Below are 26,542 nucleotides of genomic sequence, written 5' to 3' on the forward strand. Positions count from 1 at the left end.
CATGAGGTCAAAGGAATTGTCCGTGGAATTGTTGTGGATTATTTGTATTATGACTTTTTAGCTCTGCATTGTTGGGAAGGGCTCATAAGCAAGCATTTCATGATTAAGTCTATTTGGTGCATGTAACAAATACAATTTGATGTCATGTGTAAAATACAGATTTTTTTCAAATGTGGTTTTGGAACTAAACCTCCCTTGCACTGATCTGCTTTGTAACACCTTTTGCTTAGTTGTTTTGGTGGGCTGTCCCTCATTAACTGCTCTATAAGGAAAGTATTACCATAGTTCGCTTCTGGAGCCAGTTTTGTCAAGATGCGGATGTGGAGGTATGATGTTTTCGCCATGCTGTTAGCGTTTTCTCTCTCCTCGCGCTTTCTTCACAAAAGTTGCTTGCGCTGTGTCAGCTGCATGAGGGGCAGCCTGGCTAGCTACTGCCCTCTTGATACGATTCAGACAAATTACTACAAGGACTCGATCCTCTCAATTGGTACATGACATGAAACACAGACAGAAGTACCAAAAGTAAAAAATTCTAGTACCGAACCATTTTTCATGTTCTAGTATTGAAAAGGTACAGAAGTTTCGGTATACCGTGCAACACTACTGAAAACCCATTGGATGAGAAGGTCAGAGGGGAGGGACCTCTGGCCTTCTAATCCAATGGGTTTTGAGAAGGAGGCGAGGAGAGAGGACGCAAGGAGTATGCAATTGAGATTCTCCTCTGGTCTCCAGAGATATGCACCTGCACACTCCCAACCATGGATTTGAAATGATTGGATTGGTGGAAGCATTGGCAAGGGGGAGTTTCCACCATTGTTAAATCCATGACATGGAGTGTGCAAGTGCACACTCCATGTCAAGTGCACACTTCCAGTGAAGGGTGGTGAATCGGGAGGAGGATGCAACGCCAGGGTTGTGGGTTTCGATTCCCACGGGGGACCAGTACGAAAAAGAAAAAAAAAATGTATGAAATGTATGCATTCACTACTGTAAGTCGCTCTGGATAAGAGCATCTGCTAAATGACTAAAATGTAAATGTAAAATGATGTAGATGGTGTGAGACTGGACTCTCCTCTACTCCCCACAGGGGAGGGGGGGCGAGTGTGTGGGTGTTACATAAGTCAATAACTCACCTGGAAACTCACACTACATACAAACACAGACACCCCCCTCCCCTTGTGGTGTGTCAGACTTACCTAGCTGTTTCAGGAGGGAGCCATTCTCACACTTCCACCTCTCTTTCTTCTTCTCTGGACTGCTTTTCCGCCGCTCCTTCCCCCTCTCCTTCACCCCGTTCTGCTTTCCCTTCTGCCCCTTCATGGTTTTCTCTGCAGAGGAAATAGAGCAACATTACAGTGCAGCCATGCATGATGTTAGAGAGAGGCAAGAGCAGGCATCTCCTAGGATTCATTGTAGCGGGGGACTTTAATAAAGGATATCGGAGGAAAATGCTCCCGAAATTCTATCAACACATCTCCTGTGCTACACACGAAGTGAACACACTTGACTATTGTTACTGTACCTTCTGGGACAGCTACAAGGCCTACACCCGCCCACCTTTCCTTAAACCAGAACACGCCTCCATCCTGTTTCTTCCCTCCTATAGGCAGAAACTTAACCAAGAAGCACCAGTGCTAAGGACTGTTCAACATTGGTCTGACCAATTGGAATTCATGCTTCAAGACTGTTTTGATCACATGGACTGGGAAATGTTCCGGGTTGCCTCTGGGAATAGTATCGACGTATACACTGACTCTGTGACTGGGTTCATCAGGAAGTGTATAGAGGATGTTGTTACCACTGTGACGAATACAACTTATCCAAACCAAAAACCGTGGATAGATGGCAGCATTCACGCAAAACTGAAAGGATGAAACACCGCATTTAACCACGGCAAGGTGACTGGGAACATGGGCGTATACAAACAGACCAGCTATGACCTCCGTAAGGCAATCAAAGAAGAAAAACAACAGTACAGGGACAAAGTGGAGTTGCAATTCAAGATAATGGAATTCATTGGGTGATGTTGGCTTTCGCTACTGGTTGAGCACCGGTATACACTAACATTACCAAGTGCGCTGTTGTTCAGATGTTGCCCTACCGGAGTTACACAGTAATAGCGTCACTGCTATTAGCTTCACAACATACTATGGAATGCCGTTTGGGTCTTTGCGTGTCAAAAAAGATACACGTCAAATAACACTATTTGACAATAACACTATTTGACGAGTTAAATAAGCTTTTAATTTGACACATCAAATAACAACTGTGTACGTGACCAGTACATTTTGATTTGATATTTTCTCTCATGTTAGAGAGTAGATCAACTACAATTGTTTTACTGACTGGCTGTACCCTTGGGGACATACTGTCTGCATACCACATGACACCCTATTTCTTATATAGTGCAGGGCTGCAGTCAAAAGTAGTGCACTATATAGGAAATAGGGTGCCATTTGGAACCCAGATGTTTTGCGCAGCAGTTAAATAGAGTTACATAAAGTATACATAGTTAAATACTGAGTAGGATACATTGCAGTCAATGTTTGACTTCATTATTGTAAACTAAATTGGGTGGTCATTCACATCCTCATGTGTGGAAAACATTCAGAAGTCATTATAAACCGGGTAGTTTGGGTGCTGGATGCTATGTATAATCAGACTATATACCACGGGTATGATGCATGTTCTATTTATGTTGGTAACCAGTTTATAATAGCAGCAAGGCACCTGGGGGTTTGTGTTATATGGCCAATATGCCACGGCTAAGGGCTGTATCCAGGCACGCAGCTTCGCGTTGTGAATAAGAACAGGTCTTAGTCGTGGTATATTGGCCAATAACACACCCCCTCAGGCCTTATTGGTTAATTAGTCTCCCAAGCCACCTGAACCCAGAATGGCTTCTATTACCCCACTAGCAGGACTAATGGCTTTGATGATAGAAACATCCCATAACCTGACAGACCAAAATGAGAAACATCCCATAACCTGACAGACCAAACTGAGAACATCCCATAACCTGACAGACCAAAATGAGAAACATCCCATAACCTGACAGACCAAACTGAGAAACATCCCATAACCTGACAGACCAAACTGAGAAACATCCCATAACCTGACAGAACAAAATGAGAAACATCCCATAACCTGACAGACCAAAATGAGAAACATCCCATAACCTGACAGACCAAACTGAGAACATCCCATAACCTGACAGAACAAAATGAGAAACATCCCATAACCTGACAGACCAAAATGAGAAACATCCCATAACCTGACAGACCAAACTGAGAACATCCCATAACCTGACAGAACAAAATTAGAAACATCCCATAACCTGACAGAACAAACTGAGAACATCCCATAACCTGACAGACCAAAATGAGAAACATCCCATAACCTGACAGAACAAAATGAGAAACATCCCATAACCTGACAGACCAAACTGAGAAACATCCCATAACCTGACAGACCAAACTGAGAACATCCCATAACCTGACAGAACAAAATGAGAAACATCCCATAACCTGACAGAACAAAATGAGAAATATCCCATAACCTGACAGACCAAAATGAGAAACATCCCATAACCTGACAGGCCAAAATGAGAAACATCCCATAACCTGACAGACCAAAATGAGAAACATCCCATAACCTGCCAGACCAAACTGAGAACATCCCATAACCTGACAGACCAAACTGAGAACATCCCATAACCTGACAGAACAAAATGAGAAACATCCCATAACCTGACAGAACAAACTGAGAACATCCCATAACCTGACAGACCAAAATGAGAAACATCCCATAACCTGACAGAACAAAATGAGAAACATCCCATAACCTGACAGACCAAAATGAGAAACATCCCATAACCTGACAGACCAAAATGAGAAACATCCCATAACCTGACAGACCAAAATGAGAAACATCCCATAACCTGACAGAACAAAATGAGAAACATCCCATAACCTGACAGACCAAAATGAGAAACATCCCATAACCTGACAGACCAAACTGAGAACATCCCATAACCTGACAGACCAAAATGAGAACATCCCATAACCTGACAGACCAAAATGAGAACATCCCATAACCTGACAGAACAAAATTAGAAACATCCCATAACCTGACAGAACAAACTGAGAACATCCCATAACCTGACAGACCAAAATGAGAAACATCCCATAACCTGACAGAACAAAATGAGAAACATCCCATAACCTGACAGAACAAAATGAGAAATATCCCATAACCTGACAGACCAAAATGAGAAACATCCCATAACCTGACAGACCAAAATGAGAAACATCCCATAACCTGACAGACCAAAATGAGAAACATCCCATAACCTGCCAGACCAAACTGAGAACATCCCATAACCTGACAGACCAAACTGAGAACATCCCATAACCTGACAGAACAAAATGAGAAACATCCCATAACCTGACAGAACAAACTGAGAACATCCCATAACCTGACAGACCAAAATGAGAAACATCCCATAACCTGACAGACCAAAATGAGAAACATCCCATAACCTGACAGACCAAAATGAGAAACATCCCATAACCTGACAGACCAAAATGAGAAACATCCCATAACCTGACAGACCAAAATGAGAAACATCCCATAACCTGACAGACCAAAATGAGAAACATCCCATAACCTGACAGACCAAAATGAGAAACATCCCATAACCTGACAGAACAAAATGAGAAACATCCCATAACCTGACAGACCAAACTGAGAACATCCCATAACCTGACAGAACAAAATGAGAAACATCCCATAACCTGACAGACCAAAATGAGAAACATCCCATAACCTGACAGACCAAAATGAGAAACATCCCATAACCTGACAGACCAAAATGAGAAACATCCCATAACCTGACAGACCAAAATGAGAAACATCCCATAACCTGACAGACCAAAATGAGAAACATCCCATAACCTGACAGACCAAAATGAGAAACATCCCATAACCTGACAGACCAAACTGAGAAACATCCCATAACCTGACAGACCAAAATGAGAAACATCCCATAACCTGACAGACCAAAATGAGAAACATCCCATAACCTGACAGACCAAAATGAGAAACATCCCATAACCTGACAGACCAAACTGAGAACATCCCATAACCTGACAGAACAAAATGAGAAACATCCCATAACCTGACAGACCAAACTGAGAACATCCCATAACCTGACAGAACAAAATGAGAAACATCCCATAACCTGACAGAACAAAATGAGAAACATCCCATAACCTGACAGACCAAACTGAGAACATCCCATAACCTGACAGAACAAAATGAGAAACATCCCATAACCTGACAGACCAAAATGAGAAACATCCCATAACCTGACAGACCAAACTGAGAACATCCCATAACCTGACAGAACAAAATGAGAAACATCCCATAACCTGACAGACCAAAATGAGAAACATCCCATAACCTGACAGACCAAACTGACAAACCATCCTCACTTAACAGAACCAGTCCTACCACCGCAAGGGGGAAGTGTGTGTGTGGTTTCCCTGGTGGGCAGGTTGAGTAAACCCAATAAATCCCTCACAGTCAACAACTTCAATATCTCTAATCCCAGTTTGTGTGTAGACACCGAAAACACACCAACACACACGCGCAAGTATTCACACGTATGGATGCACGCTCACACACAAGCACACTTTCAGTAAATATACAACTGCACTAACATCTACTTGGACACACACACACACACACACACACACACACACACACACACACACACACACACACACACACACACACACACACACACACACACACACACACACACACACACACACACACACACACACACACATACACACAGAGAGAGAGAAACGTAGCATGCGCACCCTGCTGAGAAACCATCCCACAACGCAGAGGGGCTTCAGTCAGCGTTTACAGCTGTGCGGTTGGCGGCTCCCCCTTCATGAAGGCCCTTATTGTTCGGGGACATGGTTTACCACGCTCCCGCTGCTTAGTGGAGCGGGTGGCGTGCACGCCAGGCTTCCTCTCATGTTGGTTATAATAGAGGCTGAAGTGTGGGGGCACTGGGGTGTACTGTACTGTGTGGAGCTACCACTGGCCTCCTTCCCTCACGCTTCCCCTAACATGAAGGAGCAGGACATGCATAAGAGGACCTGAGTGGTACCTCACTGTGTCCTCCCGGTGGGTTGTGTTTCACACTGAGGCTACCCATGGTGTGTGTATACCCGTCTGTCCATGTTGTTTTAAAAATCTGTTGTGTGGGTGTGTGCCTGAACACAGTGTGGGTAAGTGTTTGTGTGTGATTGTGAATAGGATAGAGTATATATTAATGAGTGATACGCTGGCTATTTGTGTGAAAAACTCATCCTCTCTGCAACAGCCCAACTTCGAGACACATTTGAAAATATTGTTGTCAGTTCAGTTGCATTTCTCTCTCTCTCTCCTTCCTTTTCTCTGCCTCTCTTTCTGTCACTTCTTCCTTTTCTCTGCTCTCTCTCTCTCTCTGTCACTTCTTTTCTGCTCTCTCTGTCACTTCTTTTCTGCTCTCTCCCTCTGTCACGTCTCTGCTCTCTCTCTCTGTTACTTCTCTGCTCTCACTCTCACTTCTCTGCTCTCTCTCTCACTTCTCTGCTCTCTCTGTCACTTCTCTGCTCTCTCTTCCTGTCACTGCTCTGCTCTCTCTTTCTGTCCCTTCTCTGCTCTCTCTTTCTGTCCCTTCTCTGCTCTCTCTTTCTGTCACTTCTCTGCTCTCTCCCTCACTTCTCTGCTCTCTCTCTCTCTCTCTCCCTCACTTCTCTGCTCTCTCTCTCTCTCTCCCTCACTTCTCTGCTCTCTCTCTCTCACTTCTCTGCTCTCTCTCTCTCTCTCTCTCTCACACTTCTCTGCTCTCTCTCTCTCTCTCTCACTTCTCTGCTCTCTCTCTCTCTCTCTCTCTCTCTCTCTCTCACTTCTCTGCTCTCTCCCTCTGTCACTTCTCCTTCTCTGCTCTCTTCAATTTGATTGTCTCGTCAGGTTCGCAAAGGGATTCGTCTTTTCGAAGTGTGTGACTCATTTCCTCTCTTCCTGGGCTCGCTCAGCTGCGGTGTGTGAGGCACAGTGTCCCACTTCTTACCTGCGCTCGTTAGCCCGACACCACAGAGCCTTTTTCTTTCACACATCCTCTCTTTCTTTCACACTTCCTCTCACGCTCCCTCAGCCCCAGAGTTCCCTCTCGACACACACACAGAGAGATACACGATCAGATATCCCAAACACAAGCCACCATCAACTGCAGTGTAGGGCTGTGGTTGAGAGAAACAGACACAGGATGGACAAGTACATTACCTTCTCACTACATTGATACGTACAGAATTACACTGCTGTGGCTTCCTTCCTGTGATAACCTGAACAAGGGTGAGTTCAAGACAGCAGTATGTGGCCCTGTTCTAATACTTTCAAAACTCACCCTTCTTCCGATCTTCCTTGTCCAATACCTTACACATGTATCCTTTCCTCCTTGAAGTAATAGGTAATGGAATGGACCCTTCGTAATGGATTAGTGAATATTTCAGGGTTCCATTCCATTCCCATATGACTACAAGGAAGGAAGGAGGGAAGAATGCATGTGTAAAGTAATGTAACAGCGCTTGCCCCAGTGTCCCACTGCTGTAGAGGCAGATGGGCAGGGCCCTCCCTGAGTTGCAGTGCCTACAGGGACTGCTGCTCTTCAACTATGGCTGTGTTCAGCCCTAAAAGCACGTGACTCACTCGAGTGGCTTTACTCTAAGGACTAGACAGACAGATACAGAGCAGTATTTTCTCACTGTGGGAGCTGAGACCCAGACATGGCCTGCGTCCTATATTGGCATCCTATTCCCTACATAGTGCACTTACTTTGACTGGGGGGGGTCTACCTGACTAACGCTGTGGCGGTCACGAAATCGAAGTCGGTCGCACGGTAATTGACCGTTAATTAACATAAACACATTCAGCATCTCCTGGCTTCCACACACTGATGCAGAACTCTGGAACATGTACATTTTAAAAAGAGTCTAATAAATCCATGTAATATAGCCTACACCTTCACAATAAATCCATTCTTTATTTCAGACAAGTCTAAAGAAATGTGATATGATTTTTTTTTTCTATTTCAGAAGAACAGAATAGCATACTCTGAGTTGTCCTTATGTTTGGTCCTGATCTGGCTATGCCATGTCTGTGGGCTACACAAGTACATTTAGCAGACAAGATTTGCTTTGAATTCCATGGCATTATTTTACTATAGTATGAAGAATACATTTGAACAAAGCTGAATAAAATAGAAAGGATACTTTCTCCTAACTTTTCGAGGTTGTGTGCACTATTCTGTGTTGAAATAGGTGCTCCTATATGCTTAATTTAGAGTTATTAATGTAACTTTAGTTGTTCTACAAACGTTGGGCTATATGTTTTGATGTTTAATACATTGTAAGGCTGTATGATGAGACTCTAATGATGATTTGAAAAAAGTTCTGCTTTGCTTTTTTGCGCAGGCTGTACACACTTCGACAGTCTCTCATTCACAATTTGAAAAGCACTTGATAATGCCTCGAATTTCCCGGCGGCATCCCCTTTGTGTGGCCATAATGCACCCTAAAAAAATCCATGCCTTTTGGAACCCTCCTCCCTAAATGCTGCCCGCTCCGAAGCACCTCTCACTCACATGGCTCTCCATCACGTGATCGGGTCTTTCTCACAGGCTACAAGTGAAGACAGACATATCGGGGACGCAACTGCGCGCGTCCTTATCCAATTCTGAGGTGCATATTGAAGATATTGGAACAACTGTCCACATTAACTTTTTGTCTGCCAACATGATGAGTAGGCCTAACAAACAGCCCAAAAAATTGCCTACGTCCATCTACTATCCCCAGTAGTACAAAAGGCTTTAAGCGCGAATGTTCCATTAGCAGGAAAACACAAATATCAAAAATGACCACAAATGCGATTATGCATGTAATGCTTTTATTATAAAGGTGAATTTTTATGGTGAAAATTATCTTCCCCCAACTTCAAACTCACACGCTGTATGCCAGTTAGGCTCTACACCCGTTGTAAAGCGGATTAATGTGCTTCCTTTTAAGAAGTTATTTGGCCACTTTAGTTGTGATACAAACCTTATCAAAACATATAGGCCTATGGGCTAGGCTACATGAGGTGTGCGAATATTATTAGAAATAGTCACAAAAAAAAAGGCATGCCTTATGCTGGGCATCATTCACAAGTGATAATATATAATTCACAAGTGACAGGAGGAGGTAACCGCAAGCTCCATATACTACCCACCACTGCGACCTGTACGCTCTCATTGGCTGGCCCTCGCTTCATACTCGTTGCCAAACCCACTGGCTCCAGGTCATCTACAAGTCTCTGCTAGGTAAAGCCCCGCCTTATCTCAGCTCACTGGTCACCATAGCAGTACCCACCTGTAGCACGCGCTCCAGCAGGTATATCTCACTGGTCACCCCCAAAGCCAACACCTCCTTTAGCCGCCTCTCCTTCCAGTTCTCTGCTGCCAATGACTGGAACGAATTGCAAAAATCACTGAAGCTGGAGACTTATATCTCCCTCACTAACTTTAAGCATCAGCTGTCAGAGCAGCTTACCGATCACTGCATCTGTACACAGCCCATCTGTAAATAGCCCACCCAACTACCTCATCCCCATATTGTTATTTTTTGTTGTTGTTGCTCTTTTGCACCCCAGTATCTCTACTTACACATCATCATCTGCACATCTATCACTCCAGTGTTGATGCTGAATTTTAATTATTTCGCCACTATGGCCTATTTATTTCCTTACCTCCCTAATCTTACTACATCTGCACACACTGTACATAGATTTTTCTATTGTGTTATTGACTGTATGTTTGTTTATCCCGTGTAACTCTGTGTTGCTCTTTTTGTCACACTGCTTTGCTTTATCTTGGCCAGGTCGCAGTTGTAAATGACAACTTGTTCTCAACTGGCCTATCTGGTTAAATTAAAAAAATTAAAAAATATATGACGAGCAAACTGATGCTTTTTGTGAGCTAGCAGCAGTAAAGCTAGCAGCAGTAAAGAAAGTGAGTTCTGAGAAGAAGACGGCTGTGTGTTTAACATGAGAGCCAGGCCCCAGCAGAGAAAGAGAAGGAGAGACCGAGAGAGGGGGATGGGGATAGATATATATAGAGATTGGGGGGATGGAGAGAGAGAGAGAGAGAGAGAGAGAGAGAGAGAGAGAGAGAGAAAGTGGGTGTGATAGAGAGAGAGCGAAAAAGCAATTGATAGAGAAGGAAAGAGAAAGATGGAGAGAGAGTAGGGAGAAATAAAGGGATGAGAGAGAAGTCATCCAGTCATTATGATACTGACAGCCTCATCTTTCTCCATCTGAGGGTGCAGACAGAGGACCTGTCTCCGTCCAAAACTGCACCTTAATCCCTTTATAGTGCACTGCTTTTGACCAGGACCCATAGGGAATAGGGTGTCATTTGCGACGCATCCCCTGAAGCAGTGTTCTGTCACGGGGCTGTCTGTGTGTTTCGGCCCCTCATTTCCATGTGTGAATAGCTATGGTTACATAGAGCCGGGCGGCCAACACAGACCCCTGATAGCAGTGAAAAGTGCCGAGTCAGGAGGTCTTAATACACAGCGGCGGGCTTTCGGGGCTCTGGAATGATGAACACTGCAAATTAGTACCGGCCTGGGAGACTCACACAACTCCCCGGGCCAACACACCGACACACACACGCACAAGCGCGCACACACACACACACACACACACACACACACACACACACACACACACACACACACACACACACACACACACACACACACACACACACACACACACACAACCGCCCATACACACACCCTTCCTTTTCCACACAAACACAGGACCCACTCCAACACACACCTGAACCAACATAGCCTACTCCTTTTTCAAATGTTATGCACATAAATCCCCCCCCCCACACACACTCTAGTTCCTCTCTCCAGAGAGCCCTAGCTAGTTATTCTGTATCAGACTGGCACATTTCCCATTCCTACTGACAGACACACAGGGGAAGTCCTCGTACTCTCTAGCCTAAGCCCTTGACTTCAGCCAGTGTAATAGAGTGTAAGGACTGTCAGGCCTGTGAGTGTGTTTACTGTGGGTCCAGTACTGGGGACAGACTGAGGACATGGACTACTATGACGACAGTACCACTCACATGACCGGTTTGGCTGTACTGAGGTCAGGGTCAGGGAGAGTAGGAGCTATCTGTATGACATACTATCTATCTGTATGTCTGAAATGCCACCCTTTCCCTGTGGTGCCCTGGTCAAAAGTAGCGCACTAGAAAAGGAATAGGGGGCCATTTTATCGGCGTATGAGGATAGAGATAGTCTACATTCTAGTCTTACATTTACATTTACGTCATTTAGCAGACGCTCTTATCCAGAGCGACTTACAAATTGGTGCATTCACCTTATGATATCCAGTGGAACAACCACTTTACAATAGTACATCTATATCTTTTTTGGGGCAGGAGGGTAGGGGGAAGGTTACCTTCCTGTAGACCCAGAGCAGGACAGACTAGGGTGGTGTGTGTGTGTGTGTGTGTGTGTGTGTGTGTGTGTGTGTGTGTGTGTGTGTGTGTGTGTGTGTGTGTGTGTGTGTGTGTGTGTGTGTGTGTGTGTGTGTGTGTGTGTGTGTGTCTGTGTGTGTGTGTGTGTGTGTGTCTGTGTATGCCACTCACCTCCAGCTAGGTCCTCCTCCAGCAGCTGGATCTGCAGGTGGAAGATCTTCTCCTGGAGGTCACACAGAGAAGTCTTCATCTTCTCCCGCCGCGTCACCATGTAGCACAGGTTCCTCACCTGACATACAGAGGAACACACACAGTCCTCTGAACCATTATAATAACCAGGTTCCTCACCTGACATACAGAGGAACACACACAGTCCTCTGAACCATTATAATAACCAGGTTCCTCACCTGACATACAGAGGAACACACACAGTCCTCTGAACCATTATAATAACCAGGTTCCTCACCTGACATACAGAGGAACACACACAGTCCTCTGAACCATTATAATAACCAGGTTCCTCACCTGACATACAGAGGAACACACACAGTCCTCTGAACCATTATAATAACCAGGTTCCTCACCTGACATACAGAGGAACACACACAGTCCTCTGAACCATTATAATAACCAGGTTCCTCACCTGACATACAGAGGAACACACACAGTCCTCTGAACCATTATAATAACCAGGTTCCTCACCTGACATACAGAGGAACACACACAGTCCTCTGAACCATTATAATAACCAGGTTCCTCACCTGACATACAGAGGAACACACACAGTCCTCTGAACCATTATAATAACCAGGTTCCTCACATGACATACAGAGGAACACACACAGTCCTCTGAACCATTATAATAACCAGGTTCCTCACCTGACATACAGAGGAACACACACAGTCCTCTGAACCATTATAATAACCAGGTTCCTCACCTGACATACAGAGGAACACACACAGTCCTCTGAACCATTATAATAACCAGGTTCCTCACCTGACATACAGAGGAACACACACAGTCCTCTGAACCATTATAATAACCAGGTTCCTCACCTGACATACAGAGGAACACACACAGTCCTCTGAACCATTATAATAACCAGGTTCCTCACCTGACATACAGAGGAACACACACAGTCCTCTGAACCATTATAATAACCAGGTTCCTCACCTGACATACAGAGGAACACACACAGTCCTCTGAACCATTATAATAACCAGGTTCCTCACCTGACATACAGAGGAACACACACAGTCCTCTGAACCATTATAATAACCAGGTTCCTCACCTGACATACAGAGGAACACACACAGTCCTCTGAACCATTATAATAACCAGGTTCCTCACCTGACATACGGAGGAACACACACAGTCCTCTGAACCATTATAATAACCAGGCTGGATCTATAGCAGAGAGAAATGCCCCATTAAAACCACCCAGCTTCCCTCCCTCCCACTCTCTTTATTCAGTCTCAGCCTCCCAAAGGGTTAGGGGTAGAGGTGCAACTAGACTGCAGCCAGGCGTAGGAGCTCCAGTCTGCAAGCCCAGACTCCTAGCTAGCCTAATTATCTTAGCAGCAGCATTCCCAAGCCCCCCCCCCCACACACACACTGTCAAATCACTTTCATATGTTTTCATGTGTGTTTTGGGGGCTCTGGGTTGGCAGTGGGACAAAATGTGGCTGGTGGAGGAGCAGTGTGTGTGTGTGTGTGTGTGTGTGTGTTGTGGAGAGTTGGAGCGACTAGCTCCCTCCCAGGGAGCTCTCTGCCTGTCTGGGCCATAGCCAATCCACTGTGAGTAGTTACCAGTAAACCAGGCAGGGGCTGGCTCACAGCCAGGGACACGATACACACACGTCTGAGTGCCCCCAGTGTGTCCTGTGTGAAAGCACATCTGTGTGAGAGTGTGTTTTTCCTCCCCAGTATATCTCAGTGGACATCTTTATTAATGTTCCTGAGAGTGTGTGACTAATGATTAGTCATAGTGATGATGGGAAGAGGGGCTGGGGGGAGAGAGAGAGACACAGATAGACAGAGGAGAGGAGTCTGCGTGCATGTGTGTGGCGGGCAGACAGACAGATCTGTCTGTGTTGTGAGGTGTCCATCCTGTCACTTAGATGGTACAGCATGGCAGAGCTGAGCCACCCAGACTGTCAACAAAGACAGATTTGTTCCCTCTGTCTGGCTGCCCGCCACACAATACACGCACGTAAGCATGCATGAAGACAAACACACACACACACACACACACACACACACACACACACACACACACACACACACACACACACACACACACACACACACACACACACACACACACACACACAGGCAGATATAGAGACAGAACAAGCATGGTTGTTCTCCTCCCCCTGCAATGTTTAGCCCCACCAGGAACAAAACCGTAATTGTGTCCCAATGTATTCAGCTGATGGGAAAAGTACATTAACAAATGGTTAACAGAGGAGATATGGCCGACACACTGCCGCTGTGTGGGAGGAGAAAACCACAGGCTTAATGTTTGATATCTCTCTCTGCTCGGTTGTTTATTGAGTGGCCAGTATTCCATTACTTCCAAGTAGGATAAAAATAGACACAATGTGGGACACAACGTTCAGTATCTGTGTTTGATTATGAGTGGTAGGGGGAAACTGTTCTCAACACAAATACCTCTCTGCCCCTAAGCAACACAGAGAGGAATGGGGATAAGAGGAGGGCAGACATTCACCTCCCTCCCTCCCTCCCTCCCTCCCTCCCTCCCTCCCTCCCTCCCTCCCTCCCTCCCTCCCTCCCTCCCTAATATATAGGACTCTATTCCTTTTATAGTGCACTATGTAGGGAAGAGGGTGCCTTTTAGGACACCTATAAACCTCTCTCCCATACAGACTATCCTCTTCCTCCTGACATTTCTGTCCCTGGATCAGAGCACAGATAACTGCTAAGCAGGGCCTCTCTCTCAAGTGGGCTAAACAAGGTCCTCTCCTCTCCTGCCATACACCTGTTGATTTAATTAAGGCCTGATGACACCAGATGCTCTGGTGAACAGGTCTGCGTGCCCACTATCAGAGCACCGATGCCACTCCCCTGACGACCAGGTATGGAACGCGCTTTGGAAATGCAGTTGGCCCCGGGCTTAAAGGGCACGGCACGCGTCAGAGTCGACGCTACCCCTGATCCTGGAGTAACAGCCACATGAACTAGAGGGGCTGGCCAGAGCCCCAGAGGGACAGGGTATTATGACCCAAATGTTTCCCAAATGGCTCCCTGCATAGTGCACTATATAGTAGTATAATATATAGGGCTCTGGTCATTATTAGTGCACTATGTAGGGAATAGGGTGCAGCCCTCAGCTCTGACTCTCTGAGTAACCAGTGATAGTACTAGGGATGGGTATGAGTAATAGAATCCTCGAATGGACGTCAAAGATCCACCTTTAACCAGAGATAATACTTTTTAAAATTTTTTTAAGTAAAACTATTTGGTGGAATGTGCTTTGTGGGGCACAACAAAAAACAAGCCTAGCATCACACCATTCTCCCCGCCAAATCTCATTCACTCAATTGCGTTCCGAGTGCTCCCTTCACACACGTGTGCTGAGTGCGCACACAAGCTCACCGTAGGCCTACAGAAATAAATGCCTATAAAACCACTGAAAAAATTGTCTTTCAAGCCCCATTTCAAATGTTCAGTCTGAGAAGAACTGTTCCAGACACAACATGCGCATCACTTCACACTTTCATTTGAAAAATATTCTGTTCCATTTTATTCTGTCATATTATGTTAGTTTTTTTGTGTCTTTTTTTTATTAATTTAATAGGTGTTTTAACTGTGTTAACGGCTCGGGAAATAAAGGCGTCTTGTCTGATAAATTAACAAAACAAGGCTATGCTATTGCACAGCCATAGGCTTCTACAAGCAAGCTCCACTGCTGAGGTTACTACCTTTTGGAAGATTGTGTTCCATGATATAATATAACCAGTTGATATTACTGTTTCAAGAAATTCATCTTAAATGGCACTCGCTTTTTTATTGACTGTGTACATATATATGTACACAGTCACATAGGGCAGCAGGTAGGCTAGTGGTTAGAGTGTTGGACTAGTAACCGGAAGGTTGCTAGATCGAATCCCCAAACGGACAAGGTAATCTGTTGTTCTGCCCCTGAACAAGGCAGTTAATCCACTGTTCCTAGGCTGTCATTGTAAATAAGAATTTGTTCTCAACTGACTTGCCTAGTTAAATGAAGGTTAAATAAAAAAATATATATTTTTAAATATATACATATATAGATACATATGTACACGCACGCACATATATATGGAACAATTTAGCAATTAGGATTTATTATCTGTAATGGTTATGATTTATAATGGTTATGATTTGTAATGATTTATTATCTGTAATGGTTATGATTTATAATGGTTATGATTTGTAATGATTTATTATCTGTAATGGTTATGATTTATAATGGTTATGATTTGTAATGATTTATTCTCTGTAATGGTTATGATTTATAATGGTTATGATTTGTAATGATTTATTATCTGTAATGGTTATGATTTATAATGGTTATGATTTGTAATGATTTATTATCTGTAATGGTTATGATTTATAATGGTTATGATTTGTAATGATTTATTATCTGTAATGGTTATGATTTATAATGGTTATGATTTGTAATGATTTATTATCTGTAATGGTTATGATAAATTAGGCATTGTTGTGATTTGTTTGCATATAGATTAATGCTCACATATTGTTTTTCCAGTGCGGGCCTTGTATTATAAAAATAGATTTTTGGTTTTTGAGTACTCCAAAAAAAATCTGTGAATACTCAAACAGTTAAAAACATATCAGACAGACTCCATGGATATAGCAGAGACAACTTTAATGAGTTAGTGTAAGATATCCCCTCAGAGAAATGTGTGAAAAGGGTAAGAGCAGAGTCAGTGTGTACTGTAGGTGAATGTGGGGATGTGGATTACTTCATTTTTTTACATTTACAGTCATTTAGCAGACACTCTTATCCAGAGCGACTTACAGTAGTGAATGCATACAATTAATTCAATTATTATTATTTTTTTTCTTTTCGTACTGGCCCCCCGTGGGAATCAAACCCACAATCCTGGCGTTGCAAACACCATGCTCTGCAAACACCATGCTCTACCAACTGAGCTACAGGGAACTTCATTATCCATTGAGGTCCAATGATAAGACGCTATCTGACTTTCATATGAAATCTAAGCTCTGAACAATAACATGATCTGATTTAACCAAATCCATTGTGCTATTTATCCTGATTACTAAGCAGACACAGGAAAGAGTCCAGCATCACAACATGGCTCTCGGGATTAGACAGATAAACACAGAGACAGATAGACACAGAGAGAGAGAAAGAGAGAGACTATTTGCACACACTGTATATAGACATAATAGGACATCTGAAATGTCTTTATTCTTTTGGAACTTCTGTGAGTGTAATGTTTACTGTGAATTTGAATTGTTTATTTCACTTTTGTTTATTATCTACTTCACTTGCTTTGGCGATGTTATCATATGTTTCCCATGCCAATAAAACCCTTGAATTGAGAGAGAGAGAAACCAAAGCTCCACATATCAAAAGACACAGGGGAGGAGAGGGGGAGGGGAGGGAGAGGGATAGAGGGAACAAGGGAGGGAGGATAGATAAAAAGTGGGTCAGAGACAGCCCAGACTGTGGCAGCTGGATACGGTAGAGTGAGTGAGGAGGCTTTGTGAAGGCGGCTCTGTGGCGTGCTGTGCTGCAGCCATGAGGACAACCTCCCTACCAGAATCCTCCTCCTCCCAGAAGAGAGCCTAGCCAGGAGGAGAATTTATTAGCTCCTGTCAATCACTCACTGACACTATGCCCAAGCCTCGTCAACCGGGGGGGTCCAGGGAGACATCCTCGTCCAATCAGAGCTCGGAATGTTCTGACTGCTGTGTCAGAATAGAGGCAAAGGGCCGTTATCTGTCTGGAGATCTTCCAGAGCTTTAGTAAACAGCAGGACAATTCTGCTGTGTTCAGTTAGCCTATTCACACAGACAGCGTCACAAATGGCACCCAAGCACCTTTATAGGGCACTACTTTTGACCAGGGACCGATATATAGGGAACAGTGCACTATATAGGGAATAGGGTGCTATGTGGGACACAAACACAGACAGTTTTTCTAAGGCCTCACCAAGGTTGTCTTTGGATTTAATTAAAGTGAGCAAAGCAGAGTCACGGCAGATATGTCCAGATTAAAAACCCTGGTTATGAAACTAGCTGTTTTGTTAAGCCTCCGTCTCTGTGAGGATTGGAGTGTTAATGTTACTCAGGCAATATGCTTTGCGTGTGCAAACAAAAACAGGAGTGGGAGATTGAAGTTGTGGATCTTCTCCCATTTTCAGAAAGAACTGAGCGTCAGGTTGTGCATGCTTCTGTGTGTCAGTATCAGACACTGGGGACTGTGAGTAGGGGACTAAACACCAGCCACATGGACAGTTACAGCAAAAGAGGTACTGCTCCCTCCCTACACTCACCTCACCAGACAGACAGTAGGCAGGTTTCTGTAACTGACAGATAGAGGCAAAGTCTTAAGTTTGGATCTAAGGCGCTGGAATGTGCTATGAAAACTCCATTCCATTGATTGATTGGCAAACCCAGCCCCATTAGCCTGTTAGCGTCCTTCACTGTATGCGCACAGCACACTAGCCTGCTATTTAAAAAAACCAAAAAAACCCCACCTTTATTTAACCAGGTAGGCTCATTTACAACTGCGACCTGGCCAAGATAAAGCAAAGCAGTTCGACACATACAACAACACAGAGTTACACATGGAATAAACAAACATACAGTCAATAATACAGTAGAAAAAGTCTATATACAGTGTGTGCAAATGAGGTAGGATGAGGAAGGTAAGGCAATAAATAGGCCACGGTGGTGAAGTAATTACAATATAGCAATTAAACACTAGAATGGTAGATATGCAGAAGATGAATGTGCAAGTAGAGATACTGGGGTGCAAAGGAGCAAGATAAATACATAAATACAGTATGAGGATGAGGTAGTTGGATGGGCTATTTACAGATGGGCTATGTACAGGTGCAGTGATCTGTGAGCTGCTCTGACAGCTGGTGCTTAAAGTTAGTGAGGGAGATATGACTCTCCAGCTTCAGTGATTTTTGCAGTTCGTTCCAGTCATTGGCAGCAGAGAACTGGAAGGGAAGGCGGCCAAAGGAGGAATTGGCTTTGGGGGTGACCAGTGAGATATACCTGCGCGTGCTACGGGTGGGTGCTGCTATGGTGGCCAGTGAGCTGAGATAAGGCGGGATTTACCTAGCAGAGACTTGTACATGACCTGGAGCCAGTGGGTTTGGCAACGAGTATGAAGCGAGAGCCAGCCAACGAGAGCGTACAGGTCGCAGTGATGGGTAGTGTATGGGGCTTTGGTGACAAAACGGATGGCACTGTGATAGACTGCATCCAATTTGTTGAGTAGAGTGTTGGAGGCTAATTTGTAAATGACATCGCCGAAGTCGAGGATCGGTAGGATGGTCAGTTTTACGAGGGTATGTTTGGCAGCATGAGTGAAGGAGGCTTTGTTGCGAAATAGGAAGCTGATTCTAGGTTTAATTTTCGATGGTAGATGTTTAATGTGAGTCTGGAAGGAGAGTTTACAGTCTAACCAGACACCTAGGTATTTGTAGTTGTCCACATATCAGAACAAGTCAGAACCGTCCAGAGTAGTGATGATGGACGGGCGGGCAGGTGCGGTTGAAGAGCATGCATTGAGTTTTACTTGCATTTAAGGGCAGTTAGAGGCCATGGAAGGAAAGTTGTATGGCATTGAAGCTCGTCTGGAGGTTAGTTAACACAGTGCCCAAAGAAGGGCCAGAGGTATACAGAATGGTGTCGTCTGAGTAGAGGTGGATCAGAAAATCACCAGCAGCAAGAGCGACATCATTGATGTATACAGAGAAGAGAGTCGGCCCAAGAATTGAACCCTGTGGCACCCCCATAGAGACTGCCAGAGGTCAGGACAACAGGCCCTCCGATTTGACACACTGAACTCTATCAGAGAAGTAGTTGGTGAACCAGGCGAGGCAATCATTTGAGAAACTAAGGCTGTTGAGTCTGCCGATAAGAATGTGGTCATTGACAGAGTCGAAAGCCTTGGCCAGGTCGATGAATACGGCTGCACAGTAATGTCTCTTATCGATGGCGGTTATGATGTCATTTAGGACCTTGAGCGTGGCTGAGGTGCACCCATGACCAGCTCAGAAACCAGATTGCATAGTGGAGAAGGTACGGTGGGATTCGAAATGGTCAGTAATCTATTTCTTAACTTGGCTTTCGAAGACCTTAGAAAGGCAGGGTAGGATAGATATAGGTCTGTAGCAGTTTGGGTCTCCCCCTTTGAAGAGGGGGATGACCGCGGCAGCTTTCCAATCTTTGGGAATCTCAGACGATACGAAAGAGAGGTTGAACAGGCTAGTAATAGGGGTAGCAACAATTTCTGCAGATCATTTTAGAAAGAGAGGGTCCAGATTGTCTAGCCCGGCTGATTTGTAGGGGTCCTGATTTTGCTGTGGGGGGTGCAGGGCTGCTGATCGGGGTAGGGGTAGCCAGGTGGAAAGCATGGCCAGCCATCAAAAAATGCTTATTGAAATTCTCAATTATAGTGGATTTATCGGTGGTGACCGTGTTTCCTAGCCTCAGTGCAGTGGGCAGCTGGGAGGAGGTGCTCTTATTCTCCATGGACTTTACAGTGTCCCAGAACGTTTTTGAGTTTATGCTACAGGATGCAAATTTCTGCTTGAAAAAGCTAGCCTTAGCTTTTGTAACTGCCTGTGTATATTTGTTCCTAACTTCCCTGAAAAGTTGCATATCACGGGGGCTATTCGATGCTAATGCAGAATGCCACAGGATGTTTTTGTGCTGGTCAAGGGCAGTCAGGTCTGGAGAGAACCAAGGGCTATATCTGTTCCTGTTTCCATTTTTTTGGAATGGGGCATGCTTATTTAACCTCACTAGGGTAGGGGGCACTATTTTCACATCCTGTTGAAAAGTAAACTGCCTGCTACTCAGGCCCAGAAGATAGGATATGCATATAATTTCGATAGAAAACACTCTAAAGTTTCCAAAACTGTTAAAATAATGTCTCTGAGTATAACAGAACTGATATGGCAGGCGAAAACCTGAGGAAATTCCATCCAGGAAGTGCTATTATTTTGAAATGGCTGTTTTTCCATTGAAAGCCTATCCACCATACAAAGACATATGACCCAGTTCACGATCCCTATGGCTTCCACTACATGTGGCCAGTCTTTAGGCATTGTTTCAGGCTTTTACTCTGAAAAATGAGGGAGAAACACCACTTTCAATGAGAGGACAGTGGAAATGTCCAGACATGAGTCCTGCGCATGACCGGGAGTGTGCCTTTCTTGTTTTTCCTTTTCTATTGACGAAGCTATTGTCCGGTTGAAATATGATTGATTATTTATGACAAAAACAACCTGAGGACTGATTATAAACATCGTTTGACATGTTTCTACGAACTTTTATGGTACTTTTTAGATTTTTCGTCTGCCTGCTGTGACCGCGCTTTGTGCCAATGGAGTACTGAACAAAACACACCAACAAAACAGAGGTTTTTGGACATAAATAGGGACTTTATCGAACAAAACGAACATTTATTGTGTAACATGGAGTCTTGGGAGTGCAACCATATGAAGATCATCAATGATTTGTCTGCTGGGCGCTGTTCTCAGATAATCACACGGTTTGCGTTTGCCGTAAAGCCTTTTTGAAATCTGACACAGCGGTTGGAAGTTTATCTTTAAGCTGATGTATAACACTTGTATCTTTTATGTATGTTTATTATGAGAATTTCTGTTTTGTTGAGTTTCACACTCTGCAATTTCACTGGATGTTGTTTGAGACAGTGGATTACTGAACAAAACGCGCTAACAAAACAAACATTTATTGGGTAACTGGGAGTCTTGCGAGTGTAACCATATGAAGATCATCAAAGGTAAGTCATACATTTTATCGCCATTTCTGACTTTTGTTACCCCTCTACTTGGCTGGTTACTGTTTGTAATGATTTGTCTGCTGGGCGCTGTTCTCAGATAATCGCATGGTTTGCTTTCGCCGTAAAGTCTTTTTGAAATCTGACACGGCGGCTGTATTAACAACAAGATAAGGTTTATTTTGATGTATTGCACTTGTGATTTTATGAAAGTTAAATATTTATAGTAATTTAATTTGAATTTGGCGCTGTGCAATTTCACCGGATGTCGGCCAGGTGAGACGGTAGTGTCCCAAACCCCCTAGAGAGGTTAAGATGGTGAGGAAGGCACTTTTAAAGAATAACCAGGTATCCTCTACTGACAGGATGAGGTCAATATCCTTCCAGGATACCCGGGCCAGGTCGATTAGAAAGGCTTGCTCGCTCAAGTGTTTTAGGGAGCGTTTGACAGTGATGGGGGTGGTCGTTTGACCGCAGACCCATTACGGATGCAGGCAATGAGGCAGTGATCGCTGAGATCCTGGTTGAAGACAGCAGAGGTGTATTTGGAGGGCAAGTTGGTTAGAATGATATCTATGAAGGTGCCCGTGTTTATGGATTTGGGGTGGTACCTGGTGAGTTCATTGATAATTTGTGTGAGATTGAGGGCATCAAGCTTAGATTGTAGGATGGCCGGGGTGTTAAGCATGTCCCAGTTTAGGTCACCTAGCTGCACGAGCTCTGAAGATAGATGGGGGGCAATCAATTCACATAAGGTGCCCCGGGCACAGCTGGGGGCAGAGGGTGGTCTATAGCAAGCGGCAACGGTGAGAGACTTGTTTCTGGAAAGGTGAATTTTTAAAAGTAGAAGCTTGAATTGTTTGGGTACAGACCTGGATAGTAGGACAGAACTCTGCAGGCTATCTCTGCAGTAGATTGCAACACCGCCCCCTTCAGCAGTTCTATCTTGGCGGAAAATTTTATAGTTAGGGATGGAAATTTCAGTGTTTTTGGTGGTCTTCCTAAGCCAGGATTCAGACACGGCTAGGACATCCGGTTTGGCAGTGTGCTAAAGCAGTGAATAAAACAAACTTAGGGAGGAGGCTTCTAATGTTAACATGCATGAAACCAAGGCTTTTACGGTTACAGAAGTCAACAAATGAGAGCACCTTGGGAGTAGGAGTGGAGCTAGGCACTGCAGGGCCTGGGTTAACCTCTACATCACCAGAGGAACAGAGGAGGAGTAGGATAAGTGTACGGCTAAAGGCTATCAGAACTGGTCGTCAAGTACGTTCGGAACGCAGAGTAAAATGAGCAGGTTTCTGGGCGCGATAGAATAGATTCAAGGCATAATGTACAGACAAAGGTATGTTAGGATATGAGTACATTGGATGTAAACCTAGGCATTGCGTATTGATGAGAGAGATATTGTCTCTAGAGACGTTTAAACCAGGTGATGTCACCACATATGTGGGAGGTGGAACTAAATGGTTGGTTAAGGCATATTGAGCAGGGCTAGAGGCTCTACAGTGAAATAAGACAATAATCACTAACCAGGACAGTAATAGACAAGGCATATTGATATTGGGGAGAGGCATGCGTAGCCGAGTGATCATAGGGGTCCAGTGAGTGGTTGGGCTGGCTGGAGACACAGCGATTCAGATAGCTAGCAGGCCGGGGCTAGCAAACTAGCAGAAGGGCCTTAGAGGGACTTCGCGACAGAGGAAAGTCTGTTTTAGCCTCCGCGTGCGGTGACGTCAATAGACCAGTTGTGATGGATTAGTAGGGTTCCGAGTAGCAGAGGGGTCCAAGTCCAATTGGCAAAATAGGTATAGAGGCCCAAGAAATTGGCCGATGGATCTATTCAGTTAGACAGCTAGCGGGTGGCGGCTAGCTGTCAGCATCCTCCACTGAGGGAGCATAGTCCATTAGCCTATTAGCATCCTCCACAGTAAGAGCCCAGCCCATTAACCTGTTATCATGCAGTGAGTGCAAGGCCCATTAGCCTGTTAGCATCCTCTACTGTGAGAACACAGCAAGAAGGTTCTGCTCCACACTCCCTTCACCAGAGAGGAGAGGAGTTACTCAGGCTAAAATTAGCAATACTCCAGCAGGAGAGAGGCTTCACACAGCTACGTGTTAAAGTTGAATTGATCATTTTTATTGCCACACTAGTCAGGGGGTAAGTGAGAAGGCTTGAGAAATATATTTGGAAATCCATATCGGGTGGTTAGCTGTTTAACTGAACAGAACCTGACTGAGTGAGTGGCTGGCTGGTGTGATCAGGGAAAGGATCAGTCAGATAGACTCCCTCAATAAGAAAATAATGATAATAGCTTCAATGACAGAGTTGCTCATATCGCTGGGATGGTGCTAAGGAGCAATACTGTTGTTCAAATAGGCAGGGTTTTTGTGGCTAACACTTTGACAGTCCTTGATGAAGACTCTCCAGACGCTACTTCTGTAGTAGATACGCTAGGAGCAATGTTTGTAAGGCGACTTTTCTAAGCTTAATCCAAAATGAGTGAAGATAAGATATGAAACTGTTGCAACCGTGTCATCAAACAAACCAAGCAAGACTGTCTACCCAGAAGCTTGTCTCAGCATCACACTCTTAAATCTCCTCCACCATTGGATCTCTCCATTTCTACACACAGGAACCAAATGATTTATCCCACCTTTTCTTCAACCAAACCTTGTCTTCATACAGAACATACAGACAGTGATCCAACGATTAGGTCCTGGAAGATACACACAGACAGGGCTGTAGTGGAGCGGGTCGAGAGCTTCAAGTTCCTCGGTGTCCACATCAATAAGGACCTATCATGGTCCAAACACACCAACACAGTCATGAAGAGGGCACGACAACGTCTCTCCCCATCAGGAGGCTGATTTGGCATGGGCCCTCAGATCCTCAAAAAGCTTTCCAAGCTATCATTGACTTGGTACCCCATGTATATATCCAAGCCATCATCACTCATTGTGTATTTATTCCTCGTGTTACAATTGTCTATTATTATTATTTATTTTGTATTATTTCTAATTCTGCATTGTTGGGAAGGGCCCATCAGTAAGCATTTCACTGTTAGTCTCCCTACACCTGTTGTTTAAGAAGCATGTGACAATTATAATGTTATTTGATCATTTGATTTGACAAGGCAACCTGCAGCTGCTAGCAAAAGCACCGCCCTTGATCGCATAGCGCTACAGAGGGTGGTGCGTACAGCCATCCAGGACCTCTATATCCGGCAGTGTGAAAGGAAGGCCCGGAAAATCTTTAGACTCCAGCCACCCAGACCGTTCTCACTGCTCCGCAAGGCAATCGGTACCGTCTGACGCCAACAGGCTCCTGAACAGCTTTTAGCCCCAAGCCATAAGACTGCTAAACAGAATGGCTACACAGACTGAGTTCACCCTTGTATTATATTTTTACACCATCTCTATGCATATGCACAGGAGACACACACACACACACACACACACACACACACACACACACACACACACACACACACACACACACACACACACACACACACACACACACACACACACACACACACACACACACACACACACTCCAACACACACATATCATGCACACACCTTTATACTGACTCTACACACGCACACACACTCACTTTGAATCATCATTTACGCTGCTGCTATTCTGTTTATCACACATCTTGATGCCTAGTCACCTTAGCCCTATACATATATAACCCTACCACTCCAGTATCCCTGTCACCTTAACCCTATACATATCTACCCTTACCACTCCAGTATCCCTGTCACCTTAACCCTATACATATCTACCCCTACCACTCCAGTATCCCTGTCACCTTAACCCTATACATATCTACCCCTACCACTCCAGTATCCCTGTCACCTTAACCCTATACATATCTACCCCTACCACTCCAGTATCCCTGTCACCTTACCCCTATACATATCTACCCTTACCACTCCAGTATCCCTGTCACCTTACCCTATACATATCTACCCTACCACTCCAGTATCCCTGTCACCTTACCCCTATATATATCTACCCTTACCACTCCAGTATCCCTGTCACCTTACCCCTATACATATCTACCCTTACCACTCCAGTATCCCTGTCACCTTACCCCTATACATATCTACCCTTACCACTCCAGTATCCCTGTCACCTTACCCCTATACATATCTACCCCTACCACTCCAGTATCCCTGTCACCTTAACCCTATACATATCTACCCCTACCACTCCAGTATCCCTGTCACCTTACCCCTATACATATCTACCCTTACCACTCCAGTATCCCTGTCACCTTACCCCTATACATATCTAACCCTACCACTCCAGTATCCCTGTCACCTTAGCCCTATACATATCTTCCTCTACCACTCCAGGATCCCTGTCACCTTGCCCATATACATATCTACCCCTACCACTCCAGTATCCCTGTCACCTTACCCCTATACATATCTACCCCTACCACTCCAGTATCCCTATTTTTAGTGCTACATTGATATTGATTACTGCATTGTTGGGTTTGGAGCTAGCAAGAAAGGCATTTCACTGTACTTGTGCCACGTGACATTAAAACCTAAAACTTGACATTGCAGACAAAAGCTAACAGGATCTTATCTCTCCAAGGCCACTAATGTGCGGGTTTGCAGTGTGCTGCTCTGTCAGTAGAGGTGGTGTGATGGAGGGTATCGTGATATCCTACCTGACTGGGAGACAATGCAGGGGTGTAAACAACACGTCGCCACGATAACAACAGTTAAGTTCTGTTACAATATGTACAATGTAAATATTTATGTTAACAAGTTTTACCGAGCTCGCTAGCTAGGGTACCTATTGTAAGTTGTGGGTACCTATTGTAAGTTGTGGGTACCTATTGTAAGTTGTGGGTACCTATGGGTACCTATTGTAAGTTGTGGG

The 26,542-nt window shown here is 44.5% G+C and overlaps 1 protein-coding gene across 4 annotated transcripts in view; it reads right to left on the reverse strand.

Moving 5' to 3' along the window:
* Positions 1-26,542, reverse strand: part of LOC106603811 (protein Jade-1) — a 253,496-nt gene that overhangs the window by 24,080 nt on the left and 202,874 nt on the right. For all 4 annotated transcript variants that reach the window (XM_045717329.1, XM_045717328.1, XM_045717327.1 and 1 more), the window contains 2 exons: positions 11,765-11,882; positions 1,197-1,328 (listed from right to left, as the gene is read on the reverse strand). In XM_045717329.1, coding sequence (XP_045573285.1) covers positions 1,197-1,328; positions 11,765-11,882 — 250 coding nt within the window. The remainder of the gene's footprint in view (positions 1-1,196; positions 1,329-11,764; positions 11,883-26,542) is intronic.

The sequence above is a fragment of the Salmo salar genome, chromosome ssa04, assembly GCF_905237065.1.
Source record: "Salmo salar chromosome ssa04, Ssal_v3.1, whole genome shotgun sequence".
NCBI classification, from domain to species: Eukaryota; Metazoa; Chordata; class Actinopteri; order Salmoniformes; family Salmonidae; genus Salmo; species Salmo salar.